Source organism: Varanus komodoensis, unplaced genomic scaffold (genome assembly GCF_004798865.1).
Source record: "Varanus komodoensis strain SLA01 unplaced genomic scaffold, ASM479886v1 scaffold10, whole genome shotgun sequence".
Taxonomy (NCBI): domain Eukaryota; kingdom Metazoa; phylum Chordata; class Lepidosauria; order Squamata; family Varanidae; genus Varanus; species Varanus komodoensis.
Genome location: NW_025335269.1, coordinates 14,223,145 through 14,249,558, shown reverse-complemented (window position 1 = coordinate 14,249,558; position 26,414 = coordinate 14,223,145). Strand labels below are relative to the sequence as shown.

The 26,414-nt window shown below is 40.7% G+C and overlaps 1 protein-coding gene across 1 annotated transcript; it reads left to right on the top strand.

The window, feature by feature from the left end:
• NME8 (NME/NM23 family member 8) lies at nucleotides 1-26,362 on the top strand. The gene is made up of 15 exons (XM_044419131.1): nucleotides 1-33; nucleotides 120-177; nucleotides 684-790; nucleotides 2,998-3,069; nucleotides 6,777-6,893; nucleotides 10,716-10,782; nucleotides 11,249-11,374; nucleotides 13,345-13,469; nucleotides 15,743-15,939; nucleotides 18,469-18,647; nucleotides 19,338-19,482; nucleotides 20,545-20,652; nucleotides 21,553-21,704; nucleotides 24,105-24,249; nucleotides 26,103-26,362. Exons 1-15 carry the CDS (start codon nucleotides 1-3, stop codon nucleotides 26,350-26,352), a joined length of 1,881 nt encoding a protein of 626 aa, XP_044275066.1. The 3' UTR covers nucleotides 26,353-26,362.
• Nucleotides 26,363-26,414: the final 52 nt, after the last annotated feature.

Sequence of the window (26,414 nt, the reverse complement as noted above, 5' to 3'; positions counted from 1 at the left end):
ATGGCAAGCAAGAAGAAAGAAGTTCAGCTCCAGGTATAAAGATTATGCTTTCATAGTCAACTGTTTGTTGGAACACCCAGGATTTTAGAGCTAAACAATTCTACATATCCTTTATTTAGATGGTAATACTCAATCAAACACAGTGGGAAGACATGTTGCTGAATAAAGGTCTAACAGGTACCTTTTGCACACCCCTCTTTAATTTTCCTCTCATCTACAGCGTATGTTGGACATGCATGCCAGCATTTTATTTTGTACACCCAGCGGAATTCACTTATAAGGGTATACACTGCATAACTCTACTGGGTGCAGCTCCTCAAACTCATACAAAACTGACACTTTGTAATGTGGTGACACCCAGGACCATGATGCTTAACAGTGTTTAGCCCAGCTGTGACCAAACTACTGTGCTTGTGAAACTGGATGCTTGATCGTAGCCAAATGTTTCCAGCCACTGTGTTGACTAGTAAGGAGGCTTTGGTGGGCTAGATTAACTCCTGGTGGAGGTGTGGCTCCTTCCTCATTAATATGTAACCTTTTCCCTGGGACCTAATGTGTGATTTTAACACAGAGCCGCCCCCCCCTTAAGGTTTACCCCCTATAGAAGCAGAAAAATGGCTAACTCCCATTTGAAAAAACTAATGTAGTTCATTTATTTAAATGTATGTGTATTTGTTTTTCAGTAGTAGATGTTTATCAGGCTTGGTGTGGACCTTGCAAAGCTGTGGTTAACCTATTCAGAAAACTGAAAAATGAATATGGTGAAGATGATCTTTTGCACTTTGCTGTGGTAAAGTTCTCAGTATTAAACCTCTTCCTGCCAAATATTTTAGATATTTTCCTCCTCCTCCCCCATCCTCCACTTGATGTTGAAATTACCATATTTTGAGATATAATCATTGCTTTATTGATATCAAGAATGATCTTGACTGGTAGTGAAAATGTGTTATGATGTGTAAACAGCCATTGTTTGTTCATTGTTTAGTCGTAAAGAAGGCGTGGAAGAAGTTAATAATAATAATAATAATAATAATAATAATAATAATAATACATGAAGTTTACTCTTAAGTCAAGAGGACTTATAGTTCTGCAGTTCATCAGCAAGTAATAATGCAACTCCCCCCATGAAGCTGAATTCAGCATTAGTCACACTTAGAGCAGACCCATTAAAATTAATGGACAAGCAAGACATTACTAACTTAAGGACTATTGATTACAATGGATCTAGTCTAAGTAGGAATAAACCTGGAACCATATCAGAACAAGGAGATATTTTGATCTCAAATGTTAGAATGGTGGTGTTTTCAGCACACACACACACGCACTACTTCAGGTGAATGTTCCACTTCTATAAATTTGGGTGGTTTTTTTTTCAAAATGTAGAATTGTAACCCACTTCCCAAATAACCCACTTTCCCTAATAACATCTTTCTCTTTCTCTTTCCTTCTAAACAATACTACTTTGTTATGGGATTAACTGCCTTTGATGTTATAAGGAAAATACTGGAATGTCAACTGAAATAATGAAGTGACTTTTGCAGGATAAAAAAAGGAAGTGAGGACCTAAACCCAGTTATTTGTTCCATGTACCACTGCCAAACAATGGGAAAGGTTTTTGTTTACTTAACAATAAACATGCATAGAGTCAGGCCACCATTGGGACCATAGTGCGTAAGGGGAGCCATAACCAGACTGGACTAGGAGTATAATAAGCTCTGGGTGGAGCTGCCTCTGAAGAGGACCTGGAGATTTCAGCTGGTGCAGAATGCAGCCACAGTCAACATCTGGTTGGGGCTAGCCAAACAGATCATATTGCAGCAGTTCTGTACCAGCTACGTAGTTGGCGGCTGCATTTTTGAGCCCAATACAAAGTGCTGGTTTTGACTTTCCCACACCTTAAGCAGTTTGGGCCCAAGTTATTTTAAGGTTGCCTGCACCCTTATGAACTTGTCCATATGTTAAAGTCATCAGTGGAGGCTCAGCGAAAGTTCTTTCTCAGAAATGGTCCCTTCCATAGTGAATTCCCACCCCAGAAAGGTAAAGCATGCTTTCTCTGTTGCTTTTAAGAGCAGCTGATTTTTGTTTATTTTTTTGGTGCTGGGGGAGGTATTTTCTTTGGTATTTAAATGAAAGATGTGTATTATATATGCAGTTTTGGTTGGTTATTTAAGTTTGGGATTTCACTTGTTTTAATTAGATAATTATTAATTTTATTTACAATTTATTTATGAACTTATGAACGTATTCTGTTGATCTAGAATGGTCTGTTTTATATTGTAAATCACCTAGGGAAGCTTGCAGTCTTCAAAGGCGGAAAAGAAATTAAAATAATAATAATAGTAGGCATACTTACTAAAAAAATTAAGTAAATAAAAAAACCAAGAACTCCTAATGTGAGTGACAGTGATTAATTTCATTTTCATGAGTACAATGGTTCTTGAATCCATCTTATTTTGGCTTTTGCATGATTATCCTAAATAAATCTAGTTATTATTTCAACTGATACCCCCTGTTCAGCCAAAATTAAGCATCTCAGCATCCTGTATAGTTCAGTAGATAAGTTAAGCATTCCAAATAAAATTTGGACTGCTTAAATCTGGCTTAACCAATGATATTTTTGTGTAGCTATGGACAATGGCCATACATATGGTGAAGTGCTACTAAGAATACTTAGTTTGAATCCAGTCATAACTGGAAAAAAGGAGGAAAGCAAGCAGCAAACTGCAAATCAAAACTCTCAGTTAACCAGTCACTAGAATTTTACAAAGCAGAGGTTGACAATTTGTGAACCTCAAGAAGTTTTGGCTTACATCACATATCTGCCCTAGGTGGTATAGTCAATAGTAAGGGAACATGGGAGCTGTAGACCAAAACATTTGAAGGGCTACAGATTGCCCACCCTTGCTAGCGAGAATCAGTATAAGAATTGCAACCTCATTTCGAGTCCTCCATATATTAGAAAAATCTGCTAAATTATTTGTATGTCCTTCATTAAAGGCAGAAGCTGATAATATTACATCCTTGCTCCCATTTAAAGATAAATGTGAACCTGCTTTTGTCTTCTGTATGGTAAGTATACAATAGTTAATTTTTGATTTTGCTTCTTCCCAGCTAATTCTAAATTACCTTTTTCAGTTTGCAAATTGGCATATCACTGTAGCGTGACTGTTATTGAAAATCTGCAGTAATATTTATTTATTTATTTATTTATAAAATTTGTATGCCGTCCAATTACAAACATTTCTGGATGGCTAACAGCATAAATAAATTGATGACCCACTCTGACTGCAATTAATAAAATATAATAATACAATTCAATATTAAAACTTATTAAAATATTGATTAAATAAAAAGGTCTTAACCTGGCACCAAAAAACATATAATGACGGCGCCAGGCAGACCTCTCTGGGGAGCGCATTCCATAGACGGGGCGTCACCGTGGAGAAGGCCCTCCTCCTGGTACTCTGTCTCCTAATATCTTTCACAGAGGGTTCCCGGAGGAGGGCTTCTGTTGCCGATCTCAGGGGGCAGGAGGGCAAATAGGAAAAAAGGAGTTCCTTTAGGTATCCTGGTCCCAAGCCATTTAGGGCTTTATAGGTAATAAAGCTGTTTATAGGCTTTATAGGTGATAACCAGCACCTTGAATTGAGCCCAGACTTCGATGGAAAGCCAATGGAGCTGATAGAGGACTGAGGTTAAATGAGAATAACACCCAGTCCCTGACAGCATCTTGGCAGCTCTATTTTGAACCATCTGAAGTATCCGGACCGTCTTCAAGGGCAGCCCCACATAAAGCACATTACAGAAATCCAACAGGGAAGTAACCAATGCGTGTGTTACTGTTGCTAGGTAATCTTCCTCCAGGTAGGGACGCAGCTGATGGATTAGCTGAAGCTGAAGGAAAGTGCTACTTGCCACCACTGTCACTTGAGCTTCCAAGGACAACTCTGGGTCGAGGAGCACTCCCAAGCTGCGGACCCTGTCCTTTAGAGGGAGTGCAACCCAGTCCAAGGCAGGGCCCAAGTCACCTACCCAGGAGCTCAAATCACCCACCAACAGAAGCTCCATCTTGTCTGGATTGAGCTTCAGTTTATTGGCCCTCATCCAGCCCATTACCTCGGCCAGGCACCAGTTCATTACAGCCACTGCCTCGCCTGGATTGGTTGAAAAATAGAGGTAAAGCTGGGTGTCATCATAGTACTGAAGGCTCCTCAGCCCAAACCTCCTGATGACCGCTCCCAGTGGTTTCATGTAGATATTAAATAGCAAGGGGGATAAAATGGAACACTGCGGTACTCCATGGCAAAGTTGCCATGGTGCAGAGCCAAAGTTCCCCAGCACCACCTTCTGGAATCGGCCGTCAAGGTAGGAGCGGAACCACTGACAAGCAGTGCCTCCTACTCCCAATCCCGCCAACCTATCCAGGAGGATACCATGGTCAATGGTATCGAAAGCCACTGAGGGGTCCAGGAGAACCAACAGGGACGCACTCCCCCTGTCTCTCTCCCTGCACAGGTCATCATACAGGGCGACCAAGGCAGATTCAGTACCGTACCCGGGTCTGAAGCCGGACTGAAATGGGTCCAGATAATCAGTTTCATGCAAGAGAGCTTGGAGTTGTCCTGCCACCACCCATTCCAACACCTTGCCCAAAAACGGGATGTTGGCCACCGGTCTATAATTGGTGGCCATCTCTGGATCCAGAGACGCCTTCTTTAGGACAGGCCTGATTACTGCCTCCTTTAAAGGAGCGGGCACTCGGCTGTCCCTCAGAGAGGCGTTAATAACCTCTAGGATCCAGAAACCAATCCCGTGTTTGGCTTTGGCCAGCAGCCACAAAGGGCAAGGGTCGAGTAAGCAGGTGGTAGGACGTACTTGTCCAAGTACTACCAAGTAATACCATCCAGCAATACACGTGCAGTTCATAGAGAGTGGTGTGTGGTGGGAAAACATTTCCAAAGTTGAAGGGCCACTACAGCCCCTGGATCTCCCTCTAGAAAATCCAGAAAACCTTCTGCAAAAGGGGAGAATGAGCCTGTTTATACAAATTGTGAACAATTTGCTGAGTTCAGCAAGGTCAGTAGCTGCCAGAGGCTTGCAAAGGGGGCAAATACTTACCTGCTGCTGGGATAGGGATTACATATGGTGGGAATCTGCTCAATTTATCTTAAGGACAACCTGGCCTGTTCTGATCCCAAGGACCATCTGCACTAACCCATGCTGCCGGGTATGTGTAAATCTAGCAGGATAGGTTTAAAAAAATAAAAATAAAAAGGAGTACAATTATTTGCATGTATTATCAATCCATTTCTTTCTTTTAAGAAGTGGTGACCGTCCCTCCAAGGTACCACAGGGGTTCCTTGTGGGGCAGCACATAGCTGCCAAAATGGGCATTGTGAAAGTCTAGCTTGACTGTTGGCTTTCCTGATCTTCAGAGAGAAAAACTGAAATGAGATGTCAAGCCATGGTGGACTCAAAATGGCTTGTGGAGTCGGGGCAGGGGAGCCTTTACCAGCCATGCTGAAGTGCCATTTGGGCACTTTTGGGGGCAGCTGGCAATGTTGGCCATCCACTAGCTGCTTGGTAGTAGCAGCAAGGAGTTTTTGCTGCTCTTGCAAAATAGCTTGCTAGTGATTGGGCTTGACCAATGATGGGTCATGTTGTCTGGGTTTAGATGACCCAACAACCTATTGTGGGGCAAGCAGATCCTACTATAAGCCATGGCTAGGCATGTTGGCTTATAATCCCCAAAGAAGCCACCCTGAGAAACCTGTCCCAGCTTTACATGGCATGTTATAAGCCATGTTAGGTTGGCATGTCATGTGAACCCAGTCAACATGATAATCATGGCTGCTTCTGAGTTTATTAGTTTCCTTGTCCAGAGCCTTGAGTCTCCTCTACCAACCCCACTGTTTCCCCAGCCATGCACTTCACTCTTCTTTGCACATGCAAACTTAAATGTTAATAAATTAAATTTGTGGATTGGACCTAGTGCTGGCTCCAGGGGTTTTTTGAGGGCATGAAACCCCGTGGAGAAAGCATTCGCAGTGGGCCTCTTCCCTCAGTGAGTCTTCCTACCACCATCATCGTTACAAGCTGCGAATGTCCATCATCATTGCTGCCTATTTGCCTGATGGGCAGAAAGCCAGTAAGCAAGTAGGCAGAGGCCAGACTGAGAGGAAGGTAAACAGTAGTAAGGAAAAGGAGCAACTTGAGGGGCTTCCTATCAGTGGGCCTTTGCTGGGAAATGCACTCTTGATGGGTGTCCAACAATGCTTATCCTTAATGCCCTGATTGCAATAGGACTGAATTTAGTTCCCATTGAAATCAATGGGACAAGGCATCACTACCACATTGTAAAAATCTGTCTTGGGCATCATTTTGCAATGAAAAGGTGAATATTATTAAATTTGAAAGGGACAAAAGCAGAGGTATTTTCTCCTTGGAAGTTAATCCTACTTAGTTCAGTGGGGCTTTTCCCCATGTAAGTGTACATAAGACTGCTGCCTTCATTTTGATCCAACTCTATGTGATAGTTTGAGATATTAGGTGATCCTAGTTCTAGATCAATATTCTGTCTTTTCTGTCAAACATTATGAAAAGTTTCTCTTGAACCTGTGAAATACAGACTATTAGATGCTAATAATGTACAAGTGAATATAACAAAACATTTCAGTCAGAAAAAGTTATGTAGCTAGGAGCCAGGTGAACTTACAAAACAAAACTATGTTATCTTCTGGAGCATAGAGGTTAATTTTGTCAATATTTGTTTACAGAATGGCAAGATGATAGATCTCGTAAAAGGTGCAAATGGACCTCTTCTATGCAGAAAAATTATACACATGATAGAACAAGAGAGAAAAATCATAGCAGGAGAAGTAGCAAGACCAGAGGTAACACAGCCAGGTCTTGGCATAAGTATTTTTAGCAAAATATGTGCTTGCTTGCTTTTCCTTACATGTCATATTTTGTTTTAGGGCTCATAGGATTTTGCCTTCCTTTGCATGCATTCCTGTTTCCACTTGTTTGAAATAGCTGCCTATCCTTCTATGTCTGAACTACATGCTTTTTATATTAATGCTATATTTATTATTAGTAGTATTAATATGCCACTAATGAAATCCTTAAAAATACTCCCTCACCTCACCCCACCCTCATCAATAAGGGCATTCATCCATCACAACTTACTTTGAAAATGTGGTTCACACAGACAGATATAGCCAAAGTTCAGTTGGAAACCCTGTTCACAGAACTTAAGGGAGAATACCCAAATTTGTTGCTGTTGTTGTCGCGAAGTCATGTCCTACCCATCACGACCCCATGGACAACATTCCTCCAGGTCTTCCTGTCCTCTACCATCCCCCGGAGTCCACTTAAGCTCACACCAACTGCTTCAGTGACTCCATCTAGCCACCTCATCCTCTGCCATCCCCTTCTTCTTTTGCCATCTATTGTTCCCAACATTAGGCTCTTCTCCGGGGCATCCTTCCTTCTCATTAGGTGGCCAAAGTATTTGAGTTTCATCTTCAGTATCTGGCCTTCTAGAGAACAGTCAAGGTTGATCTCCTCTAGGACTGACTGGTTTGATTGTCTTGCAGTCCAAGGGGCTCGCAGGAGTCTCCTCCAGCACCACAATTCAAAGGCCTCAATTCTTCGGCGCTCAGCCTTCCTTATGGTCCAGCTTTCACAGCCATACATTGCAACTGGGAAAACCATAGCCTTGACTATACGCACTTTTGTCGGCAAAGTGATGTCTCTGCCTTTTAATATGCTGTCTAGATTTGCCATAGCTTTCCTCCCCAGGAGCAAGCGTCTTTTAATTTCTTGGCTGCAGTCCCCGTCTACAGTGATCTTGGAGCCCAGGAAAATAAAATCTGTCACTACCTCCATTTCTTCCCCATCTATTTGCCAGGAAGTGATAGGACTGGATGCCATGATCTTAGTTTTCTTAATGTTGAGTTTCAAGCCAACTTTTGTGCTCTCCTCCTTCACCCGCATCAAGAGGCTCTTTAGTTCCTCTTCACTTCCTGCCAATAGAGTGACATCATCTGCATATCTGAGGTTGTTGATATTTCTCCCAGCAATCTTAATTCCAACTGGTGATTCATCTAGCCCCGCCTTTCTCATGATGTGCTCTGCATATAAGTTAAATAGGCAGGGTGACAGTATACAGCCTTGCCGAACTCCTTTCTCAATTTGAACTAATCAGTGATTCCGTGTCCAGTTCTCACTGTTGCTTCTTGACCCACATAAAGGTTTCTCAAGAGGCAAATAAGATCGTCTGGTACTCCCATCTCTTTAAGAACTTGCCACAATTTGTTGTGATCCACACAATCAAAGGTTTTAGCATAGTCAATGAAGCAGAAGTAGATGTTTTTCTGGAACTCCCTAGTTTTCTCCATGTTGGCAATTTGATCTCTAGTTCCTCTCCCACTTCGAAATCCTGCCTGAACTTCTGGTAGTTCTCGGTCCACATACTGCTGGAGCCTAGCTTATAAGATTTTGAGCGTAACTTTGCTAGCATGTGAAATGACTGCAATTTTGTGGTAGTTTGAACATTCTTTGGCATTGCCCTTCTTTGGGATCGGAGTGTAAACTGACCTTTTCCAATCCTGTGGCCACTGTGGAGTTTTCCAAATTTGCTGGCATATTGAGTGTAGCACTTTTACTGCATCGTCTTTTAAGACTTTGTATAGCTCAGCTGGAATACTGTCGCCTCCACTAGCTTTGTTGTTGCTCTGACTTGACCATTTGACTTCACATTCCAGGATGTCTGGCTCAAGGTCAGTGACCACCCCATCGTGGTTATCAGGGACGTTAAGCTCTTTCTTGTATAATTCTTCTGTGTAATCTTGCCACCTCTTCTTAATCTCTTCTGCCTCTGTTAAGTCCCTGCCATTTTGGTCCTTTATCATGCCCATCTTTGCATGAAACATTCCCTTCATATCTCCAATTTTCTTGAAGAGATCTCTGGTCCTCCCTATTCTATTGTTTTCTTCTATTTCTTTGCACTGTTCATTTAAGAAGGCATTCTTATCTCTTCTGGCTATTCTCTGGAATTCTGCATTCAATTGGGAATATTTTTCTCTTTCTCCCTTGCCTTTCACTTCCCTTCTTTCCTCAGCTATGTGTAAAGCTTCCTCAGACAGCCATTTTGCTTTCTTGCATTTCTTTTTCTTTGGGATGGTTTTAGTTGCTGCCTCTTGTACAATGTTGCGACCTCTGTCCATAGTTCTACTGTATATTAATCAGGGAGATGATTTAGGTCATACCTGAGTAGCCTAGTGCTTTTCCCTACTTTCTTCAATTTAAGCCTAAATTTTGCAATGAGAAGCTCATGATCTGAGCCACAGTTGGCTCCTGGTCTAGTTTTTACTGACTGTATTGAGCTTCTCCATCTTTGGCTGCAGAGCACATAGTCAATCTGATTTCTGTGTTGACCATATGGTGATGTCCATGTGTAGAGTTGTCTCTTGCATTGTTGGAAAAGACTGTTTGATATGACCAGCGTGTTCTTTTGACAAAATTCTACCAGCCTGTGCCCTGCTTCATTTTGTACTCCAAGGCCAAACTTGCCTGTTATTCCAGTTATCTTTTGGCTTCCTACTTTAGCATTCCAATCCCCCATGATGATAAGGGCATCATTTTTTGGTGTTAATTCTAGAAGGTGTTGTAGGCCTTCACAGAACCGGTCAGCTTCAGCCTCTTCAGCACCAGCGGTTGGGGCATAGACTTGGACTATTGTGATGGTGAATGGTTTGCCTTGGATTCGAACTGAGAACATTCTGTCATTTTGGAGACTGTACCCCAGTGCTGCTTTTCCTACTCTTTTATTGACTATGCTACTCCATTTCTTCTGAGGGATTCTTGCCCGCAGTAGTATGCATGATGGTCATCTGAATTATATTCACCCATTCCTGTCCATTTTAGTTCACTGATTCCTAAGATGTCGATGTTCAGCCTCGTCAACTCTTGTTTGACCACATCCAGCTTACCTTGATTCATGGATCTTACATTCCAAGTTCCTATGATGCTGCATCAGAGTTTCCCTTCACTACCAGATACATCTGCAACTGAGCGTCCTTTTGGCTTTGACCCAGTTGCTTCATCCTTTCTGGCGCTAGTAGTACCAGCCCTCCACTCTTCCCCAGTAGCATATTGGACACCTTCCAACCTGAGGGGCTCATCTTCTGGCATCATATCTTTTTGCCTTTTGGTACTGCCCATGGGGTTTTCATGGCAAAGATATTGGAGTGGGTTGCCATTTCCTTCTCCGGTGGATCACATTTTGTCAGAGCTCTCTGCTATGACCTGTCCGTCTTGGGTGGCCCTGTACAGCATAGCTCATAGCTTCATTGAGCTACGCAAGCCGCTTTGCCACGACAAAGCAGTGATCCATGAAGGAGATACCCAAATTAACTGTGACCTAAACAATTAGCTTGCATTACATACCTTAGTTGGGCCTAAAATAGGAGGCTAAGTTCATAATTAATCAGCACCTTTCTAATAATCTAAATACCTTCACATCCTATTAAACATTTAAAAACATTTGAAAAAATGTTTCATTTCACCCTTGTAGAGTGTGTATCTGAATTAACACAGCTTGATTTTGATGAAGAAACGAAGTAGTAATTATCATGCAGACTTCTTCCTAATAGATTATAATATCAGCACTTGCTAATAAATGTATGTGTGTGGGGGGAGGGGTTCTTCAGATGCAAGAGCTTGTGATCATAGAAGAGAAAGAATCAGATGAAGAACTTGAAGAAGAAGAAGCTGAAGGCAAGTATTACTGTTTGTTATTTAGCAAGCTATTTAGCTAGAAAGCAAAATGGTATGGTTGTGTATAAACCAAAAAGACTGTTTGAAAAGTTTGCGTTCAGTATTTACAGCAGCACACAGGAACAAGGGTTCCAATGAAGAATAATTAAGTGCATTTTTCCCACTTAGACGTGTTTCTCATTAGGTAGAATGAGTCCACTGCCTTGGGCAGCAAATGTTAGAGGGAGTGGGAGGCTGAGCGGTTGTTTTGTTTGAGGAGCATTTATTGTTGCCTAGAATTTTGTTCAGAATTGTTTAAGAATAAAGGAACCCCAAGCCTTCTTCCCAATTATGCAGTGGATGACACAAGACGTATAACAACCTCCATACCCCATGTTCCCCCTCATTCTCTTCACATTACTGCTATGTGCTAAGGTCTGTTCATAAGTGTATGTAATAAAAGTTATGCATACTGCTGTTTTTTTAGAGGAGGAAAAATACACCGTTGTCATTATAAAACCTGATGCAGTTGCTGAAGGAAAAGTTGAAGAAATTAAACAAATGGTAAAAAACACTTTTTTAAAAAGAGTAAACACATCTTGTTGTGAGCATTAGGAGAACAGATTTTGCTTAGCCAGATCTGCAGAACTTGTGGCCCTTCAGGCTGAACATATACTATCAGCCATGAGTTGTTTGTGACCACTTCAGACTCTTGCAAGCCCATAGACAGCCATTTGCTTTCAGTCCAAAGCCGCCCATTCCTCACTCAAATCCCCCTTTGTAGAGGGACCCAGCATTTTGACGGGTAGCTGGGGCACTTTGAAGGGATGGCTTGTAGCTATCAAAACAGCACTTTCTTCCCACAAAAATAGTGGGAAAGCCACGGGGAATATGAAATGGTTCACAGTGGCTGGAATTGGGGGCAGGGGGAGGTAATGTCAGCTTCACCTAAGTGTTGCTGAGGTATTTGGGGGTGGCTGGCATTGGGACTTGCCCAGTAGCCCCATAGCAAAAGCAGCAAGGGGAGGTGCTGCTTTTGTCATTGGGCTTGTTAGCTAATTGCCCATCAGCTTGATGCCTTTTGTCATCCAGATTCAGACAGGATGACAACCCAATGTGGGTGCCAGAACCCCTACAACAAGCTGCTCTTACATGATTAGTTGGGGTGGTCTGTTGCCCATATGCAAGCCACACTAGGAATATTGGTCTGGGTTTGCATGACACCACAACCTGTCATGAGTAGCAACCTATGATGGGTAGCTGTATCATGTGAACCCAGTCACTGAGTTTTTTGTGAATTGTCATACATGGGAGATGGGCGGTATCCTTCTTAGTGGGTCATGCAGACCTACTGCATTAAAGACAACCTGTTTTTATGTCATGATATTTGATTTATCCCTGTAAGAACCCCCTTTATTTCTGATGTCGCTCCAGAGTTCCCCTTGGAGCAGGGGTGAAGAACTCAGGCCCACATGCTACATTCATCCCATCTGAAGTTCCAAGGTGGCTCTCCAGGAGTCTCCAAATGACCCTGACACCTTTGTATGACCCCAGCCCTTCCTCCCCAATAATTTGGTGCTTCTCTCACCTTTGTGCTGATTTTTCCATTCCAGAAGATTGAAATGCTTCTCTTAGCCCTTAGTTACAGCAGTAAGAGCAGTAAGAGGTCATCTATGAATCAGAACTCAGCCCTCAGACTGGAAGGCTTTCAACACTGCTGCCTTAGAATCTTACAAAGTTGGAACTTGTTGGCTTATCTTTTCCCTTTCTTCATTGATACACATCCAGAACTTAAGCTGTTTAACGCAATGGTCCAAATAGAGGCTTATAAATCTGTAAGAGGCTCTTATAAATACACTATAAAGGATAGTGGCTCTTTTATATTTCAGACACCACTCCAAACAAAACTCACAGAACTGTCTGCTGTAGTACCAGTGCACATTGCAGCAACATCAAGACATACTTCTTCATCACACTACCACCTCTAGTATTGGGCCTTACTGTCCTGACTTCAGCATCACTTGCCAGTAACAACTGTAGATAACAATGCTTTCCTAACCAGCTCAAAGCCTTGATGCTTGAATGCCAACCCCCATTTTTTAAGCCAATAATTCATTTCACAATGAATAGAACCATGAGCTTTCCTTGGCAGAATGTCACTGCAGTGAGCACTACTGCATAATGTCTGAGGATCTATCAAACACTTTTATGCCAAATTAGACTGAGAGTCTCTCAGCTCAATCCTATTAATTGTCACGCATCTTCTAACAATGGTTGGGGGTGGAGGGGAGGTCAGGCATTTTAATATGCACTCTGCCCTGCAGTAGTGGAATGGAAAAAAATTATCAAGGCTGTCTCTTCATTCTAAGAAAGATTGGTAGCACTGGCTTATTATGTTGCAAATTACATTACACTGCCTTTTTATTTAAAAGGGTATGCACATGAAGGTTTTTGTAATGTGGATTTCATTCATTTTTATTGATTCATTCATTTATACAATTCATTAATGAAATAGTCATTAATTGGTTGACAGGTTAAACATGACCTAATACAACCCATTGTTTATTTTTACTTTTAAAATATGCTTAAACCTGATGGCTAATATAACACTGAAGATCACCAATGCAGGCTTTGTTATACTTGCGGAAGAGGAGAAGGCATTAACTGATGAGCAAGTGAGGGATTTTTATCAACAAAAATCAGAAGAGGTAACAAGGACAGCTTGATGGCAGGGTGAAGAGAGGGGAGGAAGGACTATACCTGTTGGTCATATCCAGTGCTTTTTTTGTAAAAAAAAAAAAATGGTGCCGGAACTCACTTCTTGGGGTCACACTTTTACACGAAAAAAGATTTTCAATTCACCAACATTTTTGAAATAAAGAACTTATTTACCTTTTGCACGTAGCCAGTCACTCTACACACACATAAACATCAGGGCTTTTTTTGTCATAGAACGCACAGGAACGGTGTTCCGGCACCTTTTTTTCAATGGATTTTAGGAAGTGATTTTGGCTTAGCAGATCAGCAGCACTCATTAACATAGTGCCTGCAGGCTGCTATTGTGTCTGCTATCTGATAGTGAGAGATAGCTGCTCCAGATGCTTGGGATTGGTGTGTGTGCTTACTACGGGGCTGGGGGGGGGGCATGTTTACAAAAAAAGCACTGATACACATAATGGTCCCCGCAGGCAGTAAGCACTCAGCGCGGGACCACATGACCCATGACCGATCCCAAGCTGAGCAGTGTCCCTAGCCAAGCAGCGCCCTCACAAGCAGCGCGGACACACACGCAGTCCACAGGCACTATTTTAATGCTTTTTGCGGTCGACCTGCTACACCCGTCAGGGCGATTCACAATCACATGGAAAAATCTGTCAAAAAAAGGTGCCGGAACGCCATTCCGGTGCGTTCTATGACCAAAAAAGCCCTGGTCATACCTAAAAGATCTATGTTAATTGGCAATACACATATGAGCAATGCTGGCCTAAATAATTTTTGCTCTTGAGGCAATACATCTAATGTACATGCAGAGCCACTATGATGGAAGGCTGTGTCCTTACCCTTCCTGTCTGCTGCCACAGCCTGAAACCCTCTCCCACACCACCACTCTATAAAGTAAGAAGCTCAGCTTTATAGAAGGAACCATCATGGAAACCTCTATAGTTGCTGGAAAGGGCCAGAGAGAAGTTTTGAGATCAATTTTCAGCTTCCAAGGCTGCAACCTCGTCAAAGGTTTCTTGGAAGGTTTCTGATCAAACCTATAGCCCTCGGGATACATCCATGAGACCATAAGATAGTTGTCTAAACCAGGGTGCCTACAGTTCATAGGAAACAATGCTTTTTCCTTCCTGAAGCTGTTTTCTTTGTTTTTCTAGCCTCAAATATACCAGCCTAGTGCCTAAATTTTGTACTGTGCAGTTTTTTTCCCTCTCGAGGCCCTTCCCTCTGGACCCTATCCAGTTCCTTTCTCCATACTACCATCTTCAATCTAGAAGCAGTCCTACAGCACTCACTCCACTTCTACCTTTTAGTGAACTGATTGTTTTGATTTTTGTTCATTTTCTTATTCCACTAACCTTACATTTGGTTTCTCCTGCTTCTGCATCAGCTTCTTTTTTTAAAAAAAGTTTGCATATAGAATTGAATGTGTTTTTCTGCACATTTCTCCTAATGTAAGCACTCTTGTTCACAATGTTACCCAATGTGTGAATTTTTGCGAGCAATTTTCCTCAAGCTTTCCCCCAGGAAACTATCCAGATCTATTAGTCTCTGGGGGCGGACCATCTTGAACAGTCCTCCAGCCTTGCAGAAGGGAAAAGCTGCTGTTAGTCTAACTCTCAATAGTCAGTGATTACACATGGACCAATTCAAAGTCCCCATAGAACAGAGCCTAAAATTACCTAGCTGCACCCTAGCTACAACCACACCTTCAACATGGGAGAACATTTAGACCAATTCCAGGGCTGGACTAAATGAATTGCCTCCCATTGCTTGCAATGTAAGATTGATTTCCTTTTTCTAAAGTCACAAAGATGCTCCTCTGAGAGAAGAGTTGAACACCTCCTGTGTTGTTCCTTTTGCAGACCAGAGGCTCTGGCATCAGATTGCTCCATCGTTCAGCCTTCTTACTTTTAGGATTGCTCTCTCAAAGGACAAAGTAGATAGAAGTCAGATCAATATATATAAAATATCAAAGAGTTATTTAGCACCTTAAAGATTGAAAATACTGTGGCATAAACTTTTGTGAACATGCTCCCTACTGTCTAATGAAATACTTTTTTATTCCATCTTCTCAAATTAACTCAAATTCAATTACCAGAAGATAAACAAATGTAATGGTGTGTTACCCAATGAAGATACATTAGCCACTGTATCTTAATAAGAATGGGGAGAATTTTATCTCTGAATGAATGCACAATTAGGTTAATCATTTCTCTCTTGTTAAGTAATGACAAACTCCCCTGGGTTTCCCCCATTTCAGCCTGAATTCGAAGACTTTGTTTCATTTATGCTATCTGGACCATGCTATGTTCTGATAGTATCTGAAGGAAAGCATGAAGTGATGCCTCTTGTAGAACATTTGGAAGAAGGGGAAGAAGAGGAGGAACAGCAATCAGAGGAGCAAGATATGCTGGGAGCAGAGAAAGCAGAGCCTCTGAAAATTGAAAAGCCAACTAGGTAGATTGTGTGTGAGAGAGTATATTTTGCAAGTATCTAATATACAGTAATATAGCTAGCATCCGGACTTTGTCATTCTTAGAGCAGGCCTGTTGAAATCAGTGGGTCTTAAGTTACTAACGACCCATTTCAGTTACATTCATTTAAGTGAGTTTATTGTAAACAGAACAATACCAGGCTCTAACCCCATGCTGACTGCACTCTGTTCCTATTCAAATCAGTGGGACTTGAATTAACTCACTTGCCCCACACAATGAGATCTATACTCAGCTAAATTCTGGATTCAGTTCACTGATTTGGATGTCAAGTGCAGGATCTAAGGCCAGTCCATTCTTTCAAGATTTACAACAAATCTCAGGCTACTCTGCGAATGAATGGATTTTACTTCTGTTATCATTCTTTCTGTTTGCTCTGTCTCACATTCTATTTAACCTGTCTTCTGGTTTAACCTGGAGCATTTCTAAAATGAAATCTGGAATTGGCCCATGCAGTTACAGTTTTCAATGTACGCCTATCTTTTTTTTCCCCCTTTAGAATGGAGGTGGAAAATCCCTTTCACCCCATGGAATGGAGCCCACTTTAGAGAAGTTGTTGCAGGCTTCCAGTGGCAAGACAGGGTCAAAAGCTAAGGAAGTGAAGCAAACTATGCAAAGCATAGTGGCACAGTCTAGCTTAGAGCTCTTATTGGGAATAAGTAAGCCTTAGGAGAAGTATTTCAATCCCATCAAATAGAGGGAAATGGCACAAATGCTGGGAGATCACCAAATGATTCCAGAGGAAGGGAATCTGAGGACCATACTGGGATTCCAGCAAAGCTAGATTTGGTCTCCAAGCCTGAGATTTCCCCACCCAACTTCCGGGTTATTGATGTATGCCAGTAGATATGTGCATTGATTAAATCATCTCAAAAAGAAGTCTTGATGAGATCATATGTTAGACGCACTGTTCTGCAGGGAATTCAAAGTGAATTTGAATCTGAAGGGAAGAAGAATAATGCAAACTGCAAACATGGTCAACCAGGCAAGGACACGTAGCAGTCTGAGTAAAGTCTGGTAAATGCAAACATCAGGATGGCAGTTCACTAACACATTCATGCATTTAAGGAACAAGATAAGCTAATTCAGAACCAAGCATCTAGCAATACCTTGGCATGGAGAAGATTTTCTAAACATCTTCTCACACAAAATCCCTTTCAACATTTTCCTCACACCAGTCCCATTGGTTTTGGTCTCCCATGTGCTTCTCCACTGCCACTGACTTGTGAAAAGGTTGCAATTTTAAACCCAGTCATCTGAAAGTAAGTCCCATTAAGCTCAGTGGGGCTGATTGCACTGTTAGAAATTTAAACAATAAAATGTAGGATAAGGAAGAATAACCTGGATCAAGCACAGGAGTCTGAAAGCATAGGAAGTAGCCAGATTCAAACAAACAGCTTAGAGTACTATATATATTAAAGAAAGTCTTATGCAATTTTGGTTAGAGAAAAGAGTCACAACTCCCAGTATGCCTCAGCAAATTAGCTATAGACCTTTCCTTTTTTCCAAATTTGCATAGGATCGTGCCTTAGGACAACTGAGAATTCTTTTTAATGTTATTAAAATCATAATTTATGCTGTGATAGTTATGTAGCATAATTTGTGAAAATATTTGAAAAGCTAGTCATTTCATCACAATGATGTACATTTTCCATTGTGTCCTGGTAACCATTGACATTTGTTAGTACATTTTATTTTACCTTTGTAAAGGATTCAGTGGTTGTCTTTCCTGTCAGACAAAAAAACAAATTTTGGCTATGAAAATGGAATTGGTTTATTTACAGAAAATACTTTGTACTTCTTCAGATCTCCCTGTAAATGGCAGGATTGACAGCATCATAATGGAGTACCCCTGCTTGGTTGCCTTACTTCAGTATATAATGGAAATGTAGATGCATCTTGGACATTTACCCAAAGGCATTAACTTACAAATAAATAACATTCTCTGCTATTTGCTACTGTCCTCCTAAAATGTTAAGACTCACCAATAATCAGAATTCACTGGGTTGGGTCCATATCTAATCATACAAAGAGTAGATCCATCAAAATCCTTGAGGCTTAGCTGTGGCTGACTTCAATGTATCTACAGTAAGCATGACTACCTAAGTCTGGATCTGAGTCAGTAACGTTTGAAAATTCACTGAGTGCTTGAATTTAAGAGAGGCCAGAGGAGGGCCTTCTCCCCTCAATTTTATCATGACCTACCTTTTAGAAATCTACAGTGGAAGTGAAATTGTTTTGCTAAAACTGGGGTGAGTCTGCAGGTAGATTAATGGATTTAAGTAAGACTCCTCCATTCTTCCCTCATATGAAAACTGTATTCCCTGTAATACAAAGTCTATCTTCTATCTCTAAAATTATATATTGAATTATGTCTCTCTGTCCCAGCAAATGTTTGACAGTAAAATCTCTATATTTCATTTCAAGGTATTATAGATTAATGAATTCCTGATAGGTCATTGTAAAATATTAACACTATTTTCCTCTTTATTAGTGTGAAGGGGATTTTGGAAAGCCAGGCCATTTTAAATTTGTGTGATGTTCAAGATAGTGTGGAAGAAGCAAGCAGGCAACTTGCCTTCTTTTTCCCTGATTTTGCCAAGGCAAAGAAAGGCCCAGCTGTTGAGAGAACATTGGCCTTGATTAGACCTGCCCTGTTTCAGGAAAGAAGAGGTTGGTGAAGTTTGTTACCTTTTCTACCTGCACAATTAAAATATTTGTGATGTTTGCAGTATTCTGAGGTCACAATTCCGTGGCCGCTAGATGCTGTCTAGAAAGCCATTAGAAACATTTGAAGTCCCAGTTCTGACTCCAGTGCTCCATGGGCAGAGCTGGGGCTTCAAATCAGAGTCACCTCACCCCACCTTCACAGCTGGCTTGGAGGCTTCCGTGCATCCAATGCATGAAGTGAGGCAGGGCAGTGGCAATTTCTGTTACCACTGTACTTTGCTCCGTGTATTTTGTCTAAATGACTGCCGGGGAGGATACAGATGGGAACTTGTAGAAGCTGTTGGAACAGGCTTCTTCTTCCCCACCTTGCTCACCAACATAGGCCTTTCCCCCTTCCCCCCTCTCTGATGTCCAGTTGCATCCTTGGAGAAGCAGAGAGGGCAGTGAGGACCGTAGGACTGTGCCTTAGCTCTTTTCTCCTCCAGCTTCCAGCTCTCGGAACAGGTCTTGGAACCCATTGACCATTGCCAATGAACTAAGGGAGCACAACTACCATAAAGTCCATCAGCAGCATAACCAATCCCAGCTATGGACACTATCTGCTGTACCTTAATCAAGGTGTCTCAGGCATGAATGAGGGATCCATAGAGCACAGTGGAGTTAAAGCTGGAGGCTGTTATCTTTTGCGTGCAGAATCTATTCTGAAAAGGATTGAGGAGGAGGGCTTTGAAATAGCAATGCAAAAGGAAATCAACCTATCAGAAGAGCAAGCACGACTATTTTACAAGGAGCATGAAGATCAAGATTATTTCCCAGCTATTCTAGAAGAAATGACCAGGTAAACTACTGGAAAAGCAACAGTTTTACATAAAGGGATTAGTTTAATTTATTGTTGTTGTTGTTGTTGTTGTTGTTATTATTATTATTATTATAACATTTCTATGCCGCCCCTTGCTGAAGCCTCGGGGCGGCTTACAACACAATAAAATACATTGAAATACAATAGAACATAATAAATTACCACTAAATACAAAAATACAAAAAATTTACACAATATAGCAATAACAGTGAAATTCCCTCAAATTATGAGAATCAGATATCAATCAGGAATGTGTAGAATTCATTGGAATAGAAAAGCACTTGTATTACACATATGCATGTACATAGGCTGCTATTCAGGGATGAGCATTCAGTGCCCACAAGACTTTTCCTGAGAGTTGATATCTCAACAGGTGCCCCAGTGGGATAGGAAACTGAACAGTGAATCATTCTGTTGCCCACTGTTCAATTTCATTATGTTTCACCTCAGGAGTCAGAGAGGATCTGTAATTTAATTTAGCCTTTCTGGTGATGGGATGGACATCAATGATGGATCTCCAGGTTAGATTGACAGTTTACATTAAGTTCTAGGGTGAAAGCTGAACAAAGTTGAGATCATTTCCAGACAAAGTGAGAATGCTGCCTACTTGAATCTGTGGCAAATTTCTCTGAATGGGTCTGTAAGGGGTTTTTTTAAAGCTAAGCTCCGCTTATCTATTTTTGTTTTACACATAAGCAGTGTTCATGTGCTAGAAATGCAATGGATGTGTGCTAAACACTACTGCCAATGCTTTAACTATGTCTGAAATTCAACTGTACTGGGGATGTGGTGTTTCTAGTCATTTTTTCCCTTAGTTCTGTGTAGTCATTTATTGATCTATTAACTTTGTTGAAAACCCTGACTTCAGCTTTTTTAATGAATAATGTGTGCTTAAAACTAGAATGAATAAATTCTATGCAGGTTATACTGAATTTGTGTTAATAGCCTTATCACAGACTAAAGATATTTTAAAGGTTGTAAAAGTATGATTTCTTTAAAAATCTTATTTTCTCTCTCTCTTTTTCTTCTTGCATTCAACAGTGGGCCAACCCTTGCACTGGCTTTGGTACGAGAAAATGCCATACAAAAATGGAGAGGTTTACTGGGCCCAAAGACAGTTGAGGAAGCAAAGGAACAATGCCCAACTTGGTAACTTTTGAAATAATTGTCCTCCCTGAATAAATGTCACCAACATTAATGCAGATGGCTGTGTTTACACTAACATATAAGGTTTTGACATGTTAACTCATACAACAGTGCCATCGTCTGGACAGTAATAAGTATTTGTTCAGCATGTTGCAGGAAGTTATAGGAGTTCCATGCCTGCTTTGCAAGTGTACTTGTAGCAAACCATTTGTTTACTGGAGAGACACACGTACTGGCATCAGCTACAGCAGAGGTATTTGGTGGTATTGCATTGACATTTTCTCAAGAATTAAATTGACCCCCCTACATAAGTATACAGGGAAGAATTCAATATGGTGATATATTATTCTTTTATTTGGTATATAATATGCAATACTTAATGAACATGGAGTTATAAAAATCCTGTACTGTAATATTTCAAACTGGCAATACTCTAAATTGCTGAAGATAAGCTTCCATTTCTGAATGAGAATGTATAGGACTACTTTTTCTTTCATCTGAGCAGGAGTCTCCAACTTATACTGTGTTTTGATTAATGGGAAATCTGGTAGCACATTTAGGAGAGTATGAAACCTTCCCCCACCAATGAGAAATGTTGTGAATTTGACTGAAATGCTTTAAATTTATTCTGAATTCATACAAATGAGCAAGACCTGTAACAGATTCCTCTGATTTAACTTTGGGTGAAGTCCAATGGCCTGAAGTTGCTTTTGGCTGAAACTTCTCTCAAGAGAAAATGATTTGTTCATCCAGAGTCTGTGCTATTTTCTCTCCTCACTTCAGCTGCAGAATTAGGCAATTTAGCACTGCCGTTGATGCTGCAAGGGCACTGCACACACCTATAGAACTTGGAAACAAACCTTCTGCATGAACTATTTAATGTACTGATTTTATTTTCCCTAGTTTACGAGCCGAGTTTGCAATTGGCAGTGCATCAATCAATCAGCTGCATGGTAGCTCAACAGCTGATGAAGCTGCAAAAGAATTAGAATTCTTCTTTCCGGTGGAAAATACTTTGGCTGTCATTAAGCCATCTGCACTTGAGGAACATAAAGGTAGACAATCTGAATATTATATCCACAACCTTTCCCACATCTGCATTGAACATATCAGGAAGGAAGTGGGATTGCATCTGCTTGTGCCACTTCTAAACCTGATGAGCATGCTGGTCAAATTGTTCCTGTGATTACCTGTACTGTGTTAATGAGAGGAGCCCTATGCATGCACAGGACTCATTCTTCTTCAGGCGAAACACGTGCCTGCTGTGGGATATGGTCAATGGGTATGGCTGTATTTAGGGGACAGTCAGTGAGATCCCACCCCCTCTAAATGTTTGGGGAATATATGAGGGTATGCCCAGTGTATAAAATGTTTTTCTTCTTCAAATATGTTGGTTCTTCAATTTAAAATGAATGGTTATGACTGTGTTGCTGGGTTGGATCCAGATCTATGCTGTACAAACTGAACGGATGGAAATGGACTTCCTGTCCTTCTCCTTCCCCAAGCAGCCCCTCCAGGTCAGCCTACTGAAAGTATAGCATAGAGACTGTGTTCAGGCAATATGGGAAACTGCAGTCAAGAATGGAGTATGAGTTGAGTGTGGGTTACAGAGATAACAAACCATGGGGAACAACCCACCAAACATGGGTTCTCTTCATCAGTTGTCTGAGGTTAAAAACACTGGCTAGTTAGCACAATTGGGTTGAGAAAACATGATTCCCACATTGTAACAACAAACCATGGTTCACTCAACCCTTGAGTGTGTGTTATACTATTTGAACCTAGTCACTGAGTCAGGAGATCCTGCTGTATGGATTGAGCTTTGAGGGGAGGTGGGTAAGGGAAGAGATATCCCCCAAATTGGTCAAAGGGACCCTCTGTGAGCTGAGATTTCCACTTGTGGAAGGCAGAATCTGGATCCAACCTGCTGACTTAAAAAAGTACAACTGCAGTGAAACAATATGGCAGAAAATCAATATTTGACACTCTAACTATGTATTCAATAATCAATGGACACTGTGCTTGAGACAAAAGTGTGAAGCTTTGAAATTGGTAACTGCTGTTTTAAAATAACAGAATATTAATTACTGCTGGGGGTTAACAATGGTTGATAAAGGTTAGACAGCATGTATTTTGCTGTCTTAAAGAAGGCCAGTCGATTTCATTGCCGTGGGAATGGCAATGTGAAACTTATAATTCTGATGCTTCTTAATACTAATGTGTTGTTATTGGCTGAGAATGCAGCTTATGCATTGTTAAGTACATACGACAACTGCAACTAGTAACAAAAGGTTGCTGTATGTATTTCTGTTCAATTTCTCAGTTAGCCCATCATTCCTTTTTCAAGGATATTCAATTCTACCTTCCCCCAGTTTTTCTAGTTCTCTCACCCTAAACAGTCAGTCAGCATTCTGTGCCACTGAGCATGCTCAGACTTTTTTGGGCTGTTTGGGGGACATCTCGCACAACCTTAGGGTTTCTCTCTAAAGATTTTTCATGCTTCCACAAACTCTTTTTTTCTCTGAGCCTATTGATGCCACCCTCTTGTAAGTACACGTGCCTATTTGGATCTACACTTGCATTGTGTTTGTTATTAGTCTATACAGTTGCCACAAAACTGTGGAACACCCCAAACTCAGGTGAGCATAAGGTCCCCTAACTTCCAAAAGTGACTAAACATAAGCTTCCATTTCATAGAATCATACAGTACTAGAGCGCACTGCCTCAGAGTTCAGTCCCCGCAAAGGAAAGCAAGCAAGCTCATCTCACAGTCCTTAGCTGCTTGGCCTTTATTGTCTGGGGATATATTAGCAGGACCTCCCTTAATTTCTCTTCAAGCTAAAAAGAATATGAAGAACAAACAGTACTTGTGGGAGAGTCATGTCCCCCATGCCACTGATCAGTTCCTCCCCTTTTAATCAACTTAATAAACGGTGCCTGAAAATTAGTTTTGCTCTTTCAATGATCTTATGATATATCATTGGTATATTAGAAGGAAGGACTGCTTCCTTTTCCCTTCCCCTTCCCCTCTCCCTTCCCTTCCCTTCCCTTAGCAATTTGTTCCTGTTCTTTCTCCCTGTCTCATATGTATTAAAAATTTCTCAGTCCCTTCTAGACTCAGAGTGTTTACTATAACAGACTCGGTTAAAAACAAAGAGAGAAACCTTTGGGTGGTATGAAATCTAAAATCCACTGTATATTACAGCATTTCCAAGGAACTTTCTAACCACAGGGACAGATTTCCAGGGAATACAAGAGGCTACTGAAAGAAAAGAAAGGGAGGAGGGGTGTGAGAAAGGAAGAAAAGTTGATATCCAAATAAATTAGATTTCAAATAGGTGTGAAAATAAATATCTTACTCCCATTTGAATTTTTAACAGTTTAAGATCATTTAATGTTTTAAGTTACATACACCAATGAAATAAAACATGCTTGTATCTATTTTATCCTTCTAGATGAAATTTTAAAAGAAGTAAAAGATGCTGGATTTATTATATCAGAAATGAAAGAAACACAGATAACTCCAGAGATGGCAGCACAGTTTTATAAAGGGCATGAAGGAAAGCCATTTTTTGATGATCTTGTTTCTTATATGTCTAAGTAAGTCCTGATTTTTTGTAATGGATACCTGAATATATCAGGTATAACTTTGAAACACAATGAGTGACAAAGAGCATCCATTACTTTTATGGGGATGTCAGAAAGTTTCTGCTCTTCAGGGAGATAAAAAAGTAAGAACATAAGAGGAGCCATGTCACGAAAACCCTGTCTTATCCAGCATTCTGTTTCAACAGTGGCCCCCCAGGTATCTTTGAGAAGTCCAAAAGAAGGACATGAATGCAACAGTGCCCTTCTGTTCATATTCCCCAGCAACTGATATTCAGAGGCATATTGCAGATTCATAGCCCCATCCAGCCTAAAATCAAAGAACAGTCCCATATCAACCCATCATCTTTTTTGTTTGTTTACATTTATTATATTTATGTCCTGCCTTTTTTCTTCCAAGGAACTCAAGGTGGCTTACATATTTCTCTTCCTCCTCTCAATCCTATTATCTCAATAACAACTCTGGGAGGTAGGTTAGGCTGAGAGGATGGAGTAGTAGCCTAGCAATTCCTTCATGGTGGCATGGAGCGTTGTGAATAATAATTTCTTAAGTCATTCAAAGCATTTCTATCCTGCTCTTCAGTCAAAAGACTACCAGAAAGCTTTAAGAATCTGTCCTCAGGCTTCTGATCTAAAAAAGACATTGGACTGGATTCAGACACCACAATAACTCATGTTCACAGATTGAATGTGAGTTGTCATTGAACCATGGGTTGTTGCTGAAACTTAAATTACAGAGTTGTTTGAACCAAGCCATGCTAACAAACCATGATTTGTTAACCAAGAACAACACACAGTTCACAATCCAACAACAAACCATGGCTGATCTTCATGGGTTGTTTATAGTTAACAAACCATGTTTTGTTAGCATTGCTTGGATCAGACAACAACATAGTCCATGATGCAAGAATCCATGGTGCAGTGGCAATCTGCATTTAACCTGCAATAGGTTGTAATATATGTACCCAAACTCAGACTTAGAACCTGGTTACGTAAAGGACCGTTCACTTCCATATATACATATCCACACATTAAAATTTGGGCAGGAGGTCCTTCTAAAAGGGTCATCCCTTAAGAAGATATAGGGCACAGTAAAAAGAAGAAGGGCCTTCTCAGGGACTGCCCCTCAACTATGGAACAGGCTATCCAAAGAATTAGCCTGGCACTAGCTTTGTTTTCAATTTGGTGCCAGGGGATGATGTTGCTTTTCTCTGAATACTTTAAACAACAGTCTTAAATTGTTATTTATTTTTCATAGTTGTTCTACTTACTTGGTATTATTAGGGTTAATTTTATATTGTGATTTTAATTGGTTTTATTGTTGTTTTTAATATTTTACTGTAAGTCACCTAAAGAATCCATCTGGATTAGTAGGTGGCATATAAATTCAAAAATAAACCAATTTGTCCAAGGCAGTATATGCATAGTCAACAAGCCACCCCAACAATCCATGGACTGTTGAAAGAGTTGTTGTACCTGTAATGAATTGTTGTGTCATCCAAACCGAAATGACTGACCCTGTCATGGGTACAGAAATTGGCTACAGAACCCCAGGACAAGAATGTAAAAATACACTTGTTGCTCGTGTGGCTACAGAAAGTCATGAATGGTGGGAGTAACTGAGAACACTCATCAATGTACCATGTATAAATTTTCTACTATGGAGCCTATATGTTAGGATAATTACTTGCTTCTGATGAATTGTGATACACTATTACCCTGGGCAGCAGACCCAAATGGGCTTGCTCTGCTTGTCTTTCTAGTAATATCAACCCAAAAAAATGTGTCCACATTGCTACAGAAAAATATTGCTAGCATTTCTAAATCATTGCATTTTGGTTTGCTAGTGGTCCATCAGTGGTGATGGTTCTAACCAAAGAAAATGCTGTGGAGGAATGGCGGAAGCTGATGGGACCAACAGATCCAGTTAAAGCAAAAGAAACTCACCCTGATTCATTGCGTGCCAAATTTGCAAAAGATATTTTGCGCAATGCTGTTCATGGATCATCTAATGCAGATCATGCTGTAGAAAGCATTAATTTCATCTTCGGAGATGTTGATTTGGAGAGCCTAAAACGCAAATATGTTTATGTCTAATAGTATTTTGAAGGTGATTTTTATCAACAATATATACTATACAAATAAAGTTAATGTGTTTC